Here is a 15,731-nt window from a genome sequence, read left to right on the forward strand (position 1 = left end):
GCGTCTCTTCTGAGGCCCTGATGGCAGCTGTTGTAACTTAATAAATCATAGTCACGAATGAAAGAATACGTTGGAAAATCTCTTTTTGTATTTACGCAGGCTATTGCAAATTTTTTGCTCGGGTCCCTCTTGAAAATGAGATCTAGATCTCAACGGGGTTTACCTGATTAAATAAAGGAACATATATATATCTTTGTTTAGAAATAAAACTCGTTGAGTGATTGGGAATATCAAAGTGTGATTAAAAAGGAAAAGCAGAAGAAATCTGTCAGGAGGTAAAATCTTTTTTCATAACATTGTAAGATGTTTTTTTCCATTTTGTTTATAGGACTTAAGAGTGAGGATAAAAATATTTCTAAACGTGTTTCTTGCCTCCCAAAGCCATCATTGCACTCTTTTTGTACAAACTAAAGATGAGTCGACGCTGACCCGACACCTCCGCACCCTGCTCTGACAGTCACCAACGACTAAAGATCTTCTAACCGCAGTCAAACTCTTTAACTCACAAAGCTGCTGTTTTGTCTCCCATCTTTCACGCCATAAAGGGAGCACACGGGGACAGACGGGCACCTGCGCATGCTGCCCCTCCACCTGTGAATATTAATTTTGCAAGCTAACCGCAAAATCAGCCGCTGTTGTGGGCTGCGAGATGAGAAGGAGGAGGAAGGAGGGAAAAAACACTTCTCTCTAAGCAAGGGCTTTTAATTTTTAAAGAACAGGAGCACACAAGGGCTTTTTATGCTCAGCACTGCAGCAATGTCACTTTTAGGGGTGTAATCTTGGAGGGAGAAGTGGAAAAAGCAAAAGACATTTGCACAGAAACAACTGTTTTAAAACCAGCTGAATAGCTTAGTGGTAATATAACATGCTTTGAGCAAAAGAGAGGTAGAAGACATTGCTCTTCCACCCAGCTTTTCTTCTTCTTTTTTTTTCAGTAGCTAGAGAAGATAAATACTGCCTTAAAGAAATATAGGATAATTCTAAGTTATTGGAGTTAAGATTCAGCGTACTAGCTAACTGCTCAGAAACAGTGCCAAATATTAGTCAAAATGTCTCCCGTGTGTCATGGCGTCCGGGTTAGCTTTAGGTCATAGAGTCACTGCTGTATATAACCGTTTTCTGTGTAGGATTTACAGACTCAGCAGTCGTAGCTATGTAGCTCAGCATAACGAGGGGCCCCTTAGATCCTTAGGGTCTGCTAGGCGCCACGTTTAGTACTGCCATCCATGAGCCATGTCAGCATCGACCATTCAAACCCATGCATGCCCATATCCATTCGCTTCCAGTGCTTATAGTTGCTGTATCTTAAATCGGGCCTCAAACAGCACCCTGACCTCTGCACCCGATCGGGACGCTCGGTTGGTACATTAAGGACGCTTCGCCCAAGGCCTAATCTCTGCAGATGTTTACCCCGACGGAGCGCAGGGGGCTCTTTGAGACTCTCTTCCTGCCACCATTCAGCTTTGATACTCTGATATCAACAAGTAATTGTATTATTAGTAAAGAATTATTCTAAAGGTGCCACTGTGCAGAGGAGAACCAACTCTGTCACACTATATACTTATAATGAATATATTCGTTTGAGGGGAGCGGGGTTGGTTATGCGGTGCAGAGTTGGGAAGCAGGAGTCGTAGTCTTTCTATTATATTATTCTATAGTTTCCTTTTCTACTTTGTCGTGATTGTGAGGTTTTGTTGTTTCAATCACATCGGACACCTCCGACGGGAGAGACGAGCGAGGAGCCGACGGACTGCTTGTGGACATTGACCTCACCTCACTGGTGCCAGAGACTACGTTACCCAGCAAGACTTGCAGCACTGCAGTACACACAGACACTAACACGCAAACTTTACCTTCCTGCGCCTACAAGTTCCTGTACTTCTGAGGAAAATATATCCATTCTAAAGCAAGATGTTTAAAGCAGAAGGAAGTGAAACAGGATACTAAGCCTGTCAAGCTATATGATGATAAGTAAACATATTGAAAATGTTTAGCATTTACATTTGAGTCTCTTCTTAGTGCTTTATTTGACACTGTGGCAAACGTAGAAACGATTTTGCAGGAAAGCTGGCTTAATTCATTTGTGTTTCCAGAATCAAGCTAAAACATGATGAGTTGAGGCATGCCCGTCACTTTATTTTGATGGTAGAAAAGCAAGATCCTACAAACAACTTCCCTTCGCCTGAGGTCTGGCTTAAACTGCCAGAGTCCTGTATAAGGGGAAACGCCAACAATCTACGAAACAGCGCCCAGCAATCCTTTTTTAACCTCGGCTAGTATCCTCATCCGACAACTGACAGAACACAGCAATGTGCTTGGAAAGGCGTAATATGGTTTAAAAGTGAAAATATCCCGCTAACCAATGGGACACCCCCTAAAAAAGACAATACGTCATCCATTATCACCAAAGCTTTATACACAAACCTACATTTTTGTTAGTTTTAATATGCTATGTGTGAGTATTAGCGTGTTACCGGTGTTACCTATTGCTGCACATCACCAGTAAGCTGGGAGATAGATGGCTACTACACTTTTCCCTTGCTTACAAGAAAGATACATTCAAATTGTTGGGAAAAAATATTTCTGTTAAAGTCAATGACAATCTCACACTGGCCAATCCTTCACCTGGTAGCTACTTCTTTGTCTTGCAACGGTCATCAGCATTCAACTGCGTTTCCAGTAGGTTCCTCTTAAGGTTGATGATTACGCCAAATGTAAAACTAGACATGTGAGCCTGTAGTCCACATAAAAACAATTTCTCTTAAAAAGTGTGAACATTTTATGAATGAAGGATCAGACAGCTCTCTAACAGCTCAAAAAATATTACTAAAACCAAAGGGCACAGGCAATGTGTTGAAATATTTGTCCTCATTAGTACAGAAACAGAACCACACAAGAATAAATACACATATGTGATCACAACTGCATACACACAGACATTCCTCCATGAAGAGACATGCACAGACACCCACACTGAGACAGCACCCACTCTAGCTTTGCCCAGTGCGGTGCAGGAAAGATGTGTGTACTGCTCTATGAGAAATCACTGTGTCATGTTTAGTGTTTCTTTGGGAGAAAAACAACAAACTGTTCCCGACGAGTTGCTGTTGCGTCGACCCGATAGGTGGAGCGTTGAGTAAACTGAGCCAGCTAATCACACATGGACAACCAGATGAACTGAAATGTGAATTCAACGGTGTAGTTCTGAGACAAAAAGACTCGCTATGCGCACTCTACAACCAACATTCACTACCAGCACACACTCTCACAAACACTGACACGAATATGGTAACGGTGTGAGGAGGGCTTACAGGTGGATTTATGTGCCTGCATGTTTGTGTATGCATGTTTCGGTGGGGGTGTACGTGTGTGTGTGTTGGTGTTTATGTGTGTGTACGTGTGGAGTTAGCCTCTCCTCACCCATGCACCCAGTGCCTGCCTATCCTGCCTTCAAACAGCTACGACATCAGCTCCGGGGCTTCCAGGATAACTGTTTTCTGCATTCCCATGACACAGTATGGTTACACTGGTTCAGAGCTAAATGCCCCACTCATTCCTAGGCAGTCGTAGCCATAAAAGTTGATTAGGCTGCTTTGATTTTAGTGAGTTCTGGTGGACTGAGTTCTTGTTTTACCCTCTGGATTTGACGGGACTTCGTAGTAGCAGCCTTCTTCTCAGACCTGACCGTGTTTTTTTCTTGAAAATTTCAGTCTGTCTGTTCAATTGCATTAAAGTACAGCAGAAAGATCCTCGCAGGAAAGGGAAAAGTCTGATGACTGTCAATGTTCCTAAAACTTAGGTTCAAAAGGAGCAGTGTAGCTTTTACAAATCTTGTAGAATAATATACAAAAACTTTACCCTCTCATATTTGCTGACCTCAGTGGATTATCGACACAAAGTCAAGTGTGTTTGCAGGGCCGCTCCATGTTACTTATTTTGTTTCTGGTGTTAAAAGACGCCGTGTCTTGGTACTGTAGTTGAGAGGGAGATGCTTGTCTTTGATTTTTGAAAATAATGTAGCTCTATCGTCGTGAGGGATAAGAAATATGGCAATAGGTAGCAAGGTTGCAGTAGTTTCTGCATTGCTCATGGCTATCATGAAGAAGCAAGCTGAATGCCAAAGCTGTTGATTTACTGGTCCGTCCATGTTCCAACTCTTGGCCATTGTCACTAAATAGAGATCAAGATTCTCAAGATCCCATATTCTGCCACCTGAAATGAGCTGTGCGGTGGCTGCACTCAACCTTAGCGATGCAAAACAAACACTAATTGATAGATAGAAGCTTATAGTATCAAATTAGAACAACCTGGTTTAACTTACATTAACCAACAGTAACCAAAACTACTCCCCAGAAAAAACAAACACCTTCCTGCTTAAGGAATTTTAACAATTTTATGTGATGGATTTACCTGTCATACGATTTCAAGATATTTTAGCTTTTTCTACAGTTATAGGAATTAAAATTTTTGGAGACGTCAGTCCCCAATAATACAGCAGCCAATATTTAAAAATGTATCCTGGTCGTGTTGATTGAAAGCTTGTATTTATATTTCCTTGCTAATTTTTAGTTCATCAGCTAACAGATTCCCTCTCTGCTGTAGTTACGCTGCTTTGACCTAATACATTTATTACAGTAAATGAAATGCCGATGAAACTATTAATTTGATAATTCTGTTGAATTTTAATTTAGTAAAATTCAAAAATGAAATGTCTTGCAGAGTTTTGTATTTGTTTATTTAGTGGCCAGACACACACAGTTCTTACAAAGAAATAACAATATAGACTCCAGAGTTCTAGGTTTCTAACATGTGGCATATACAGTTTAGCTAATTTTAGTGGTTGCAGTTCTAATGATGCAAATTATTCAGAAATATTTTTAGTACTACCTCAGCTGGATTTCCAAGTTCGCCAAGCTTGCGATATGAAAATTTAATCTCTGAGATATGACAGGTCAAAAAGATTTACTACTACTAGGCGCTAACATGTTTACCTTGCTGTGTGTAGCCATGTCAAAGTCCAGCAAATTATAAGGAATATCACAGACATAGTTACCTGTGATTGATGTTTCATAAGCCTGTTCAATAACGGTTACGTTATCGTAACCGTTATCGAACAGTAACGTAACGTATCGAACAGTAACGTAACGTAAAAACATTACGTTAGGGTTGCACAGCTCTGTCTGTAATATCCGATAAGAGCTAACTTTGAGTTTAGCTAGCACTGCGCGCGTGGAATAAACCCACTAGCGATAGCCTTAAGGGGCTGCGCCTATGGAGCTTTGGAACCAACGTCACTGCGTATGACATTTACGTCTCGCGCAGTCGCTCGCCGCCATCTTTAAAGGCCACAGACCAAAAGAAACTTTATTTTATTCCGGCGTGTTACCAGGCGCAGTGAAGTTGTTTTCAAGTTGGATGTTGGATATCCGCGCTCCGCCAACGCTTATGAGCGCTAATTCCGGCCAGCTGTTCTCTACCGCTCCCTCCTCAAGCGCTCGGAGGTTCACTTGTTGACCGTCAATTTCCGAACCAAACACTCCTGTAAATAAATGCCTTGTGACCAACTGATACAAAAAAGTGGTAATTCATGCTATTACACGAGGCACACTTTCCTCTATTAAAATGTTAAGTCATATTCAATATTTTAAATAATTGTAATATTAAATGTTTTCTTCAATAGCTTCCAAATTGTGTGCCCCATTAACTCAAAATCAGTGTGAAATTGTTCTACTAGACTGTATAGATGAAACACTCTCATCTTTATTACATTTTGACCCCCTTTTTTTATCTTTTTACTAATTTTATATTTAAAAAATGTTCTTAAAATATATTACCTCAGATGATCATCACATTTGTTACCTGTAATGTTCAATCACATAAAATTCTAGGACAGGATCTATTTCATTACATGTTCACTTTTTAAATTCTTATATATATCAAATATTTACTTAAAGTGTGATCTATTTCATTAAATTTACTTGTCACCTTTATTGTTTACTCTGAACTGTTTAATTACACATTAAACATTTAAAGATAGGCTCTTCCATCTGGTTTGATTGTTTATATTAAATGTTTACTGCAAAATGTCTGATTATATAATTGTTTACTTTAATCACACAAAATGTCTATTTAAAAATATAATCTTTCATTACATGTATGTTTATTACCTGCAATATTCTAAATATCAAATTTTCACTTAAAATGTGATTCATCTCATCTGTGTACATGTAACTTGAAGTGCTTGAATCAAACGTTTCATGAATGTTTATCACGTTAAATTATTTAATGAGAGAAAACAGCCACTTCCAACTGTACACACATTTCAACACAAATGGTTAATGTTCCTCTTCAGAGTGTGCAGCCTTGCTGAGCTCCTCTCCTGGGGTTTCCTCCTCAGCCTCTAAAACTTGCTCCTCTTCTACAGCCTCCGCTACTGTTTTATTTACCTCTTAAGGGGTAAATAATGAAAACACAGTCTCTGTAACTTGCTCCCCCACTTGTTGATCCATCATGGTCTTGCTCGCCTCTTTAATTGACGCGCATGTCGGACCGATGTTGTGGCGTTTACCTCGCAGTGACCCAGATTCAGTCTGGATTGAGCTAATCCATTTCATACGTCGGTTTGCCTTGAAGTTGACATATCAGAACACACAACAGTATTAATACTGTAAATTTGATAACACTAGTAAAATAGTTTACTTCACAATAATGGAATAACCTCAATGTCCACTGACAAAACTCAGACTATGCTACATAAAAAATATAAGCCCGACTTAAACAAGGTTGACCCACTTCAATGAACTCAACGTAACTGAACATGAGTACACCCGGACAAAATCATAGCAAAAAAATTATGACACAACACCAACAAAGCGATTTTAGACGCTCACCAGAATTGACATGTCTGGAGCAAACTTGTAGATATCTTGGGATGTTGGAGAACATAATATCAGGGCGTCTCACCGCTGATACCCGGGACATTCGTCTCCTTTTCATTAGCTCCGATAGCTTAGCCTCCTTGCCTTGTTTTACAGGCAGGAAAACAGTGAAACGAAAGTCCGTTTTCCATCTTTTTACCGTTTCGGTCGTGTGATCGGACATTACCTCCAACGACGCAGCAAGTTCGTACCATTGATAAATTATTTTAAGTAACTTAGATTCGAAATGTCTGTGAGACAGTCTTTTGTCGGTTATGTTTATGGCCCTTCAAGATGGCGCTCATAACCCTACGTCTAGAGCAGTGACGTCACGTTCCAAAGCTCTATACTCATAGAATCTGGGGTTACAATATATGTAACCAACGTTTTCCGCTTTACCTTTAAGGCAAAAATTGTGTAAATCAGTGTGACATAAATATGCGGCAATCAATTTGCCTCTGACATGGAAAATTAGGATGCTTAGTGGGACTTTTAGCAACCCAAGATTCTAACAATGGATTTATCTTCTTTTTTTATTAATATTTTGTTTTCATTCAAACAAAAGGTAACACTTTATTTGACAGGGTGTGCATAAGACTGACTGTCATAAACATGACATAACACCTGCCATGAACATGAAGGAGTCTTTATGAATGTCTATGAGTGTTATCATGAAGCCTCATTCTGTACATAATGACACTCTCAATGCAAAGTTGCTTTACAAGTTGCATTAAAAGTCCATTAGAAGTGCCGACTTTGTATTATTTGTAAATAATGACACTTTAATGCAAAGTTGGCACTTTTAATGGACTTTCAATGCAACTTTTAGAGCAACCTTGCATTAAAAGTGTCATTATTTACCTAATAACATTTATGACAACAATCATAGACATTCATAAAGACTTCTTCATGGTCATAACAGGTGTTATGTCATGTTTATGACAGTGTCATATCAGTATTATGCACACCCCGTTAAGTAAAGTTCTACCAAACTAAATAGAAGTATGCTGGTAAATAGAAGTTTTACAGTACTATATGTGCTATTGGCTTACTGAGATACAAACAAATATGTGACAAAATCCTACTCCTAGAACCATGTTTATGCCCATGTTGGGTTGTGAATCTGGTGGCTGTTAGTTGTCCTCTAACTTTCCAGATTGGAATTACAATTTAAGGTGCCGTTTTTTGGGTTATTTCCAACTAGGAACTCAGAAAATTCCACTTCTGGGCACATAGAGAACAGTCAACACACCAAAATTGTGAATGTTGTGAATAACTAATGCCACCCATGTTGAGACGGTACTTTCAACTGTAAATATGGATGGAGTTAAACAATACATTCCCAGGTGTAGGATCAAACATTTTGACAGCTCATTGGTCACAAGTAGCAAAGGGAAAGATGCTTATTGTTTGGTTGAGACATGAAATCAAGCTTTTAGAAGTCACAACGCAAACACATGACTGGTATTTTAAAGCACTATCTTTGACGTAAACGTTGGTTTCTGGTTGTGGAAGAAAGAACACTATCCCAGTTTATGGGGGTTAAAATCCTCGCTCTCCATAATCTGTTGTAGTACTTGCACTGACTCGATGACAAATTATCTGAATTATACCTCTACAGACTTGCCGGGTATTCCCTGAAAAGTTTGCTGGTTTCTCACATGTAGCTAACTAAGCATTAATAAGAACTTCAGCATGTCAAATGGCTAACGACTGTAACCTGACTCTGTCCACCTCAAAAGGACCTGAGGACTGTTAGAAAACAAACGCCAGAGCAAACTCAGGGGAAGGCTCAGTGAAAATTACATTAATTATTCAACTTGGTTGTTTTTTTGTGAGTACAGGAAATCACAGTTACTGACTGAAGGCTCTTTGGTATGAGATAAAGTGTAGCATATTAGTGAGTAGCATAACTCTTTTGGGTTTTGGTTTGTTTTTTGGTTGTGTTTTTTTTAGAACGAATGTGTTGGCAGGAAATGTAGCAGGTGGCTGGAGGATGAGACAGTTCTCAGATGAATGTGAGGAGAAGAAACAGGAAACAACTGTTACTCGTGTTTTCTTTGGGGGGCGGGGGGTCATTGTGTTTCCTTTAAGCGAAAATGAAAGCCTCAAGTCGTACGTGCAGCTGAAACCCTGAGTAGCCATTTTAAAATGCATAAGCAAAGGGAACGTAGGTGAGACTTTTTCAAACATGCGCCAGAAAGCTTGTTGACGGGTGATAGATGTCTGGTTGGATATTTGGGCAGCTTTTTATTCCTGCTTCACACCTCTGAGCCCTGATGAGAAATAAGTAGCCCTCTGCAAACATATATGATGCACACACATGTATACACAGACATGCTGGCTCTTACACACACACACACACACAATACCCCCACACGCCCACACCCCGACACACACAACTCTTAGCCACTTTCACTGTATACTTTACAATGTGAACCTCCAACAAACAGCAGTCTGACATGGACACGTGCTGTAAAAATAAAAGCACACTTTTACTTACATTATATTAATATGAATACCTATATGAATACAGTATAATAATTAGAAAATAAAGAAACCTCTTTTCCAAAATGTGTTGTGGATTTTTATTTGTCAAACATGTCTGATGCGTTTCTTTGCTTTGCTGCGACTTTGTTTCCATTATATGGATAGATAGATAGATAGATAGATAGATAGATAGATAGATAGATAGATAGATAGATAGATAGATAGATAGATAGATAGATAGATAGATAGATAGATAGATAGATTATAAAATAATCTTTTTTTGGTGAATCTTCATCAGAAACAAAATCCAGGGTATTAAGAGAGAGGAAGCAAGTGCACTCAGCACGTTTCCAACTAAACCTGCAATCGCAGACAGATGTGTATCATTCTGCATTAGCTATCTGATGGATAAAAACGTCTGCTTATCTCCAGAGCTCCGGTGCAGGTCCCTGAATGATGGAGAGAGAGGAAGAGAGAGAGAGGATGGGTAGAAGGGGAGAGCCGAGAGAGGAAAAGGGAAGCTGAGGGGAGAAGCACACTGAAAAAATTAGAATTGAGGGGTCTTTCATTTTGCACAAACAAAATAAGTTAATACTACACAAGACAATCATGTCTCTTGTATTTACACGATTGAATAAAGAATCATTTACTTAATTATCAACAATAATGAAACTACACATTTTCTTTACGTTGGTTTAACGTAATTATATTACATTACTAAAACCATTGTAATCATGTTTTATCATCACCGGAAATGATGCAATATATCAAAAGACACTATCAAATATGATTGGACAATAATAAGAGCGGTCTTTTTAATCTTAACCAATCAGAAGCCAAACAAGATATTTGTAAAGATATCGCGATTGCCGCCCAGTTTCTTCCGACTCCTCAGCGACAAGAACGTTTAAGACAAATCTTTAGAGGAATATCGATTAGGTAAGTGATCTAAATATATATATTTTTTGTAGTTCAGAATGTTTCCACATGATTATTGTCTTGTATAATAGCTCATTGTTAAACTATCTGCATGTTCTTTTGTTTTCATTTTGCTAGCTATTCTTATTAGTATAGCTAATAGCTGTAGCTAAATACAGCAGTACAGAACAGTATGCTATAGTCCATCAAAGTTGTCCACAGAAGACGGTTGTTACCGATCATATTTTTAATTTGTGTGCTTGGGATAGATCAACGAGGTGGTTTCAATAGTTTCCAAGCAGTGAAATGCCACCAGGAGAAGTGTCCGTTACTTTATTTCCCTCATGGCTACTGTGACGATTTAGAACCGACTGGCTTCTCAATGTTCTGTTCGTATAGAAAATGCATGTTTTTTGTTCTTTCATATTAGCACTGTCAAGCAAATGAGCCACCTCTTCTGGGATTATACCCTTGTGGAAACATGATACACTAACAGAACCGATATTCGTTATTATGGTAACAATTCTGCATGTAGCGTCGCTGACAGAACTACAAAATAAGAATATGAGGGATTTTGAGTACTTCGACGGGTTTCTGGGTTATTTTCCCTTATCTGTGGTGCACTGCGCAACATTAATGATCCCCTCCATCTTCATATTTCAATTTGCTAACGTAATGGTTCGACTGCATCAGCGCCGCTGTATGGATGCCAAGGCCATCCAGCACAGTTCGCTGGGGGCGCAATGGTCCAGCGCAGTGCTGGAGCACAGTATTCGGTATGAGTAAAAATCCGAATGTTTTCCAAATTCTCAAGACTTATGCAAAGTGTCCTTTGTAAATATCTACTGATAACTGCAATATATGGTAACACATTTTTTTTTTTTTTTTTTTTAAATGTATAGAAATATTCGAAAAATAGTGTGCTAGGAACATTTTTGACAGATTTATGAACCACCTGCATCGGAACAGTACTGTTTTGTGAATGTGACATGCTTATTAATGACAGGTAGAATGTTTGTCATGTAGATGTTGTTACTGTGAGCCCAACAGTCGTCTCTGGCTCGCTGTCTCTCGCCGCTCCGCAAGTGTCAGCCCCTCCAGCGGCGGCGGCGTCTGAGAGCTCACCCTTTTTTCAATAGCTTAAGGGAAGACTCAATGTAAAGTGTTTACAAATTTGGGTTGTAGAACAGATGTAAATTAATTATGGCTCCTAGATAGGAATTGCTTTTTTAATTCATTTTTGTAAGCCAAGATGATTTAGTATAAAAAAACAAATTTAAGTTTCAAATGTGCCTTCCAAACTTTAGCACCCATGAATTTTATGCTGATGGCAGATATTTGTCAGGACATTGAGTTTTGGTAATCTGGTGAAGAGCTTAGATTTTTTTCTTTCTTTTTTTTTTATATATGTGAAGTTACCTGCTGGATTTTCAGTTATCTCACTCAAGGTTATCTTTGTGTGTTACAGGTTTAGGTGGTGCTGGTAATGTGGAGTTGTAAGGGGTGCTCAGAAAAAGTGTCAAGTAGGTCCAAACTTTTGCATACAGAAGACATGAAGTTGTTCGTGATGCACCGATGGTGGAGGCTTTCATGTCAAGATGGCCTGGTCTATTTGACATTAGAGAGGTATGACCTGTCTCATACATGTTTTTTTGGATACTGTGTTAATCTAAGATGTCTAGGCACATTTACTTCACTGTTCACTTTGGCAACACGAGTGATTGTGGCCTTCTTCCAGATGTTTATAATTTGAAAATCATTCCTTTGTGCTCATTTTTTCAGATAAATGCTGAGTTTAAGAGAATTACGACCATACCGCTTCATTCAAAGTTCTTCTCTCAACTGGATCTCCACTGTGACAACCTGAGGAAGCTCTTCAAAAGAAGAGGAGGACAGCTCGGACAAAAGCTTAGACAAATTGTTGCACAAATGGATGATGTAAGTGATGTAGCCATAACACAACTAATAATATAGAAAATTACATTTTTCTTGTTTTAAATGTTGTCAACTTGGACTTTTACTCTTGCTTATTTTCATTTAAAACTTTACTTTTAACTTTATTAGTTTCTATCTCTTCACCATAAAAAACATTTGGGTAAAGTACATTATTAAACTTCATTGTGAAGCACAAGGCTTGAAAAAAATTCTAATTTTTTCATACTGAATTTTCTTCAGTGTGAAGATGTTGATGTTGCACGGGAGTGTGTCATTAAGGGAGTCTGCATATATATGGGAGAAGATCCAGCCAAGCTCATCCATAAATTTGTGGTATGTATCTTAATGTGTATTTACACCTAGTGATAGATAAATCAATCTAAATATAGAAATAGATTTAGATCTGCATATAGTTGTATCTATATAGACTTAGATGTCTCTAGATATCTAGAGATAGATCTATCTTTACATGAATAGACACATAGATCTGTCTATATCTACATGTAGGTATACTTAGAGATATCTGTAGAGAAAGGACTAGAGATATCTATCTATCTAAAACTATCTATTTCTCTAAATCTATCTCTAAAACTGTCGATCTATATAAATCTATCTATATATCTATTTCTTTCTCTATGTTATGTTAACTATATCTATATATCAAGAACTAGATACAGCTAGGTCTAGAGAAAGAGATTAATTTGTCATTTCTTCACATAGGGTGTGGATGAAGCTAATATTGAAGAGGGTATTGGAGCCACCACCATCGGTGTTTTTCATCTTAAAGACTGTTCTTCAGCAGATGAAGACATCGGGGTCGTTCTTGAAGGCATCAGAGTGTTGTCCAATTTGGATAGTGTGCCAACAGCTGTTGCAATGCTTTTTGGACTGATTAATGCAATGAACCTCGCCTACCCTGCTGACCTCCGCTACACTTTCGAGGTATTACAGAAAATAGTAATGGAACTGGATGGAGGTAAACTGTCAAACAAGGCATTGTCCCTTAAAAACCACCTCTATGAGTGAATAGAGATTTTCTCATGTTTAATTTGGTAATGTTCTCATGTTCAGTTTTTGTATTTCTTGTTGTATTCTTTATTGGAGGACACAAATGTATTTTTTTAATGAGGAACGTTCACCTGAAAGACTGGGCTTCAGCAGCTTTTACGTTCCAGTATGTAGTGCTACTTATAACACTACTGCTACTTAGTGTTACAAATATGTTAAAGAAATTTGCTATAAAAGTTACATTACACTGATTTATTGTCATGCAAATTACATGTTCAGAATTGTTTTAGAAATTTTACATACTTTTCTAAATCATTTTGTCTTTCATATTAATATCTTATAGATAAACTTTTAAGATGTAGTGTTTCCCTTGTAAAAAAATGTTCTTGTTTTTACACATTTGTTTAGACTATCACTATGGTATTACATAGTAATCAGTAAGACATGTGACAGATAATTGGTGTAAAAAGTTTAGCTTTGTCTCATATTGACATAACATACTGATAGTTTTAACAAATATGTTAAAAAAGTCTGTAAAGCTATGTACTGCAGCATTAATTAATGTCATTTGAATACATGTTCAAAAACAGTTTGTAGAAATTTGACATACTTTTCATAATCTTGTACATCTTTTATAGAAATATGTCTCAGGTTTTCCTTCATGTTCATAAAAATTGTATTTACTAAATTTAAAAAAATTTATGTCTCTTCAATTTAAAATATGTTAAGTACAAAATGGTGTGATTTAAATTTTCTTTCAAATAAAACTAATTTGTTCAGTAGCACTCGCTTTCTTTGTCTTTCTTGTCAAATATCAGTCTTTAATTTTTTACAGTAGAACAGCATATAGAGAACTTGAAAAAATTAAGTAGGATTTAAAGCTGTAACATGTGTTCCATTAACATGATAGAATTGTGTTCGCCCAACACAATTTCATTGAGTAATACTGGCAATGAAAAATAAGCTGGTGTTATTCATTACAATAGTGTTGCTGAGACATAAAAAAAGTTATTGATAATACATAATATATTTACATTATGGTAAGAGATAAAATGTTTGTAGTTTCAACTTAATATTTTCAAGTAATCTCATGTAAATAAAATATGTTGATTTGACGAGCTTTAAGTATTTGAGGGAAAGAGGGAAAATATGTCGGTTCTACTTATTTGCATTGTGTGGGACGGATGTACACAATAAAATTAAGTAAAATGAACAGCTTTTTTCTTTCAGTGCAGATATGCTCAAAGTTGAGAAAATGCAACAGAATAATGGAGGACTAATACTTTGTCACATTATGTATTTACTGAAATTTTATGTGACAGCCTCCTTAACGTAGCATATAATTATGAATTGGAATCACAATGGCATATGGTTTTCAAACGTTTTCTCAAAATAAATACTGAAAAGTGTGTGTTTATGGCTTTCTTTCTACAATTTTAAGTCAATAATTTCTTAATATTGATGAAAAGTATTAGTTCTACTGGTAGATTATTTCACTTATAACAGGGGGGGAGGTGTTGGGAATGTTATAAATGAAATAAACTGCCAGTAGAACTAATACTTTTCATCAATATTAAGGAATCGTTTACTTAAAACAAGATCCTATATCTTACTGAGAAGTCACTTGTGAATTAGTTTAGTCTTATTTCAAGTGTTCCAAATATTTGAACTGGAAAAAAGACCAAAAATACTTTGGAAGATTTAAGTGGAGTACGAGACTAACTGTTGTCCGGTCACCAGATTATCTCACCTGAGCTGTTTGTCTCTGCAGCTTCCAGAGAATTACCAAAAGGCTCTTGGATGAGATTAAGTCACACACAGAGGAATGCTGTTTGCATTTGCCACTTAGGGGACTTCTGCAATAAATATCATTTAAAATGGTCAGATTAAAACCACATGTCCTTTTCCATCCACTTCACATTTGTGCGCTCCTTTATTCAGGCTAATCACACGCAATTCCAACAATGTACATGAAAGTTTGTGGTTGTAACCTGCTCAAATGTGAAGAGGACAAGAGGTAATGAATACTCCTACAGGACACTGTGGTGAATAGACACATGCTAGTTATACTTCTGCAGAGTTCCTAATGGAACGTCAAGTAATTCAATAGAGCAACGACGCCTTAGCAGGCAGTTACTTATTCTTATTTTGTGTCAACACTGGAAGAGTGCTTTGGGCTTAGCCTCACATGTTGCATAATTACCCCGCTAACATTTGTGCCTGATATAAATCCTCTGAAAATACCAACACGGAAAGGCACATGAAGAGTGCCGCGTGAGTGGGAAGATTTAGCCGAGCGTTCAGATTCACCTTATGAATAATCCGAAATCTGACGTCACAGATGGAGCCTCTCGCTTTTGAATATGGAAATGAAGGTGTAGGAAGGCATTTTAGGAGTCTTCCCACCAGTCTTTGTTTTGTTTTGCTGTGACTCTACCCTTTTGTTCTTCTAAACTGATTGTG

The 15,731-nt window shown here is 37.6% G+C and overlaps 1 protein-coding gene and 1 long non-coding RNA gene across 3 annotated transcripts; both read left to right on the plus strand.

Moving 5' to 3' along the window:
- The first annotated feature begins 189 nt into the window (after positions 1-189).
- On the plus strand, positions 190-9,494 carry LOC116735981 (uncharacterized). The gene is made up of 2 exons (XR_004342464.1): positions 190-5,093; positions 5,165-9,494. It is a non-coding gene; the product is annotated as an uncharacterized LOC116735981 (long non-coding RNA).
- A 453-nt stretch (positions 9,495-9,947) lies between these two features.
- On the plus strand, positions 9,948-14,502 carry LOC116735980 (uncharacterized). Of its 2 annotated transcripts, XM_032588182.1 has the most exons (5): positions 9,948-10,346; positions 11,794-11,951; positions 12,108-12,263; positions 12,501-12,593; positions 12,981-14,502. In XM_032588182.1, exons 2-5 carry the CDS (start codon positions 11,901-11,903, stop codon positions 13,284-13,286), a joined length of 606 nt encoding a protein of 201 aa, XP_032444073.1. In that variant the 5' UTR covers positions 9,948-10,346; positions 11,794-11,900; the 3' UTR covers positions 13,287-14,502. The 2 variants fall into 2 exon arrangements, with proteins under 2 accessions (XP_032444073.1, XP_032444072.1); XM_032588181.1 differs by lacking the exon at positions 9,948-10,346 and having other exon boundaries at positions 10,607-11,951.
- The last annotated feature ends 1,229 nt before the right edge of the window (positions 14,503-15,731 follow it).

Source organism: Xiphophorus hellerii, chromosome 16 (genome assembly GCF_003331165.1).
Source record: "Xiphophorus hellerii strain 12219 chromosome 16, Xiphophorus_hellerii-4.1, whole genome shotgun sequence".
Lineage (NCBI taxonomy): Eukaryota > Metazoa > Chordata > Actinopteri > Cyprinodontiformes > Poeciliidae > Xiphophorus > Xiphophorus hellerii.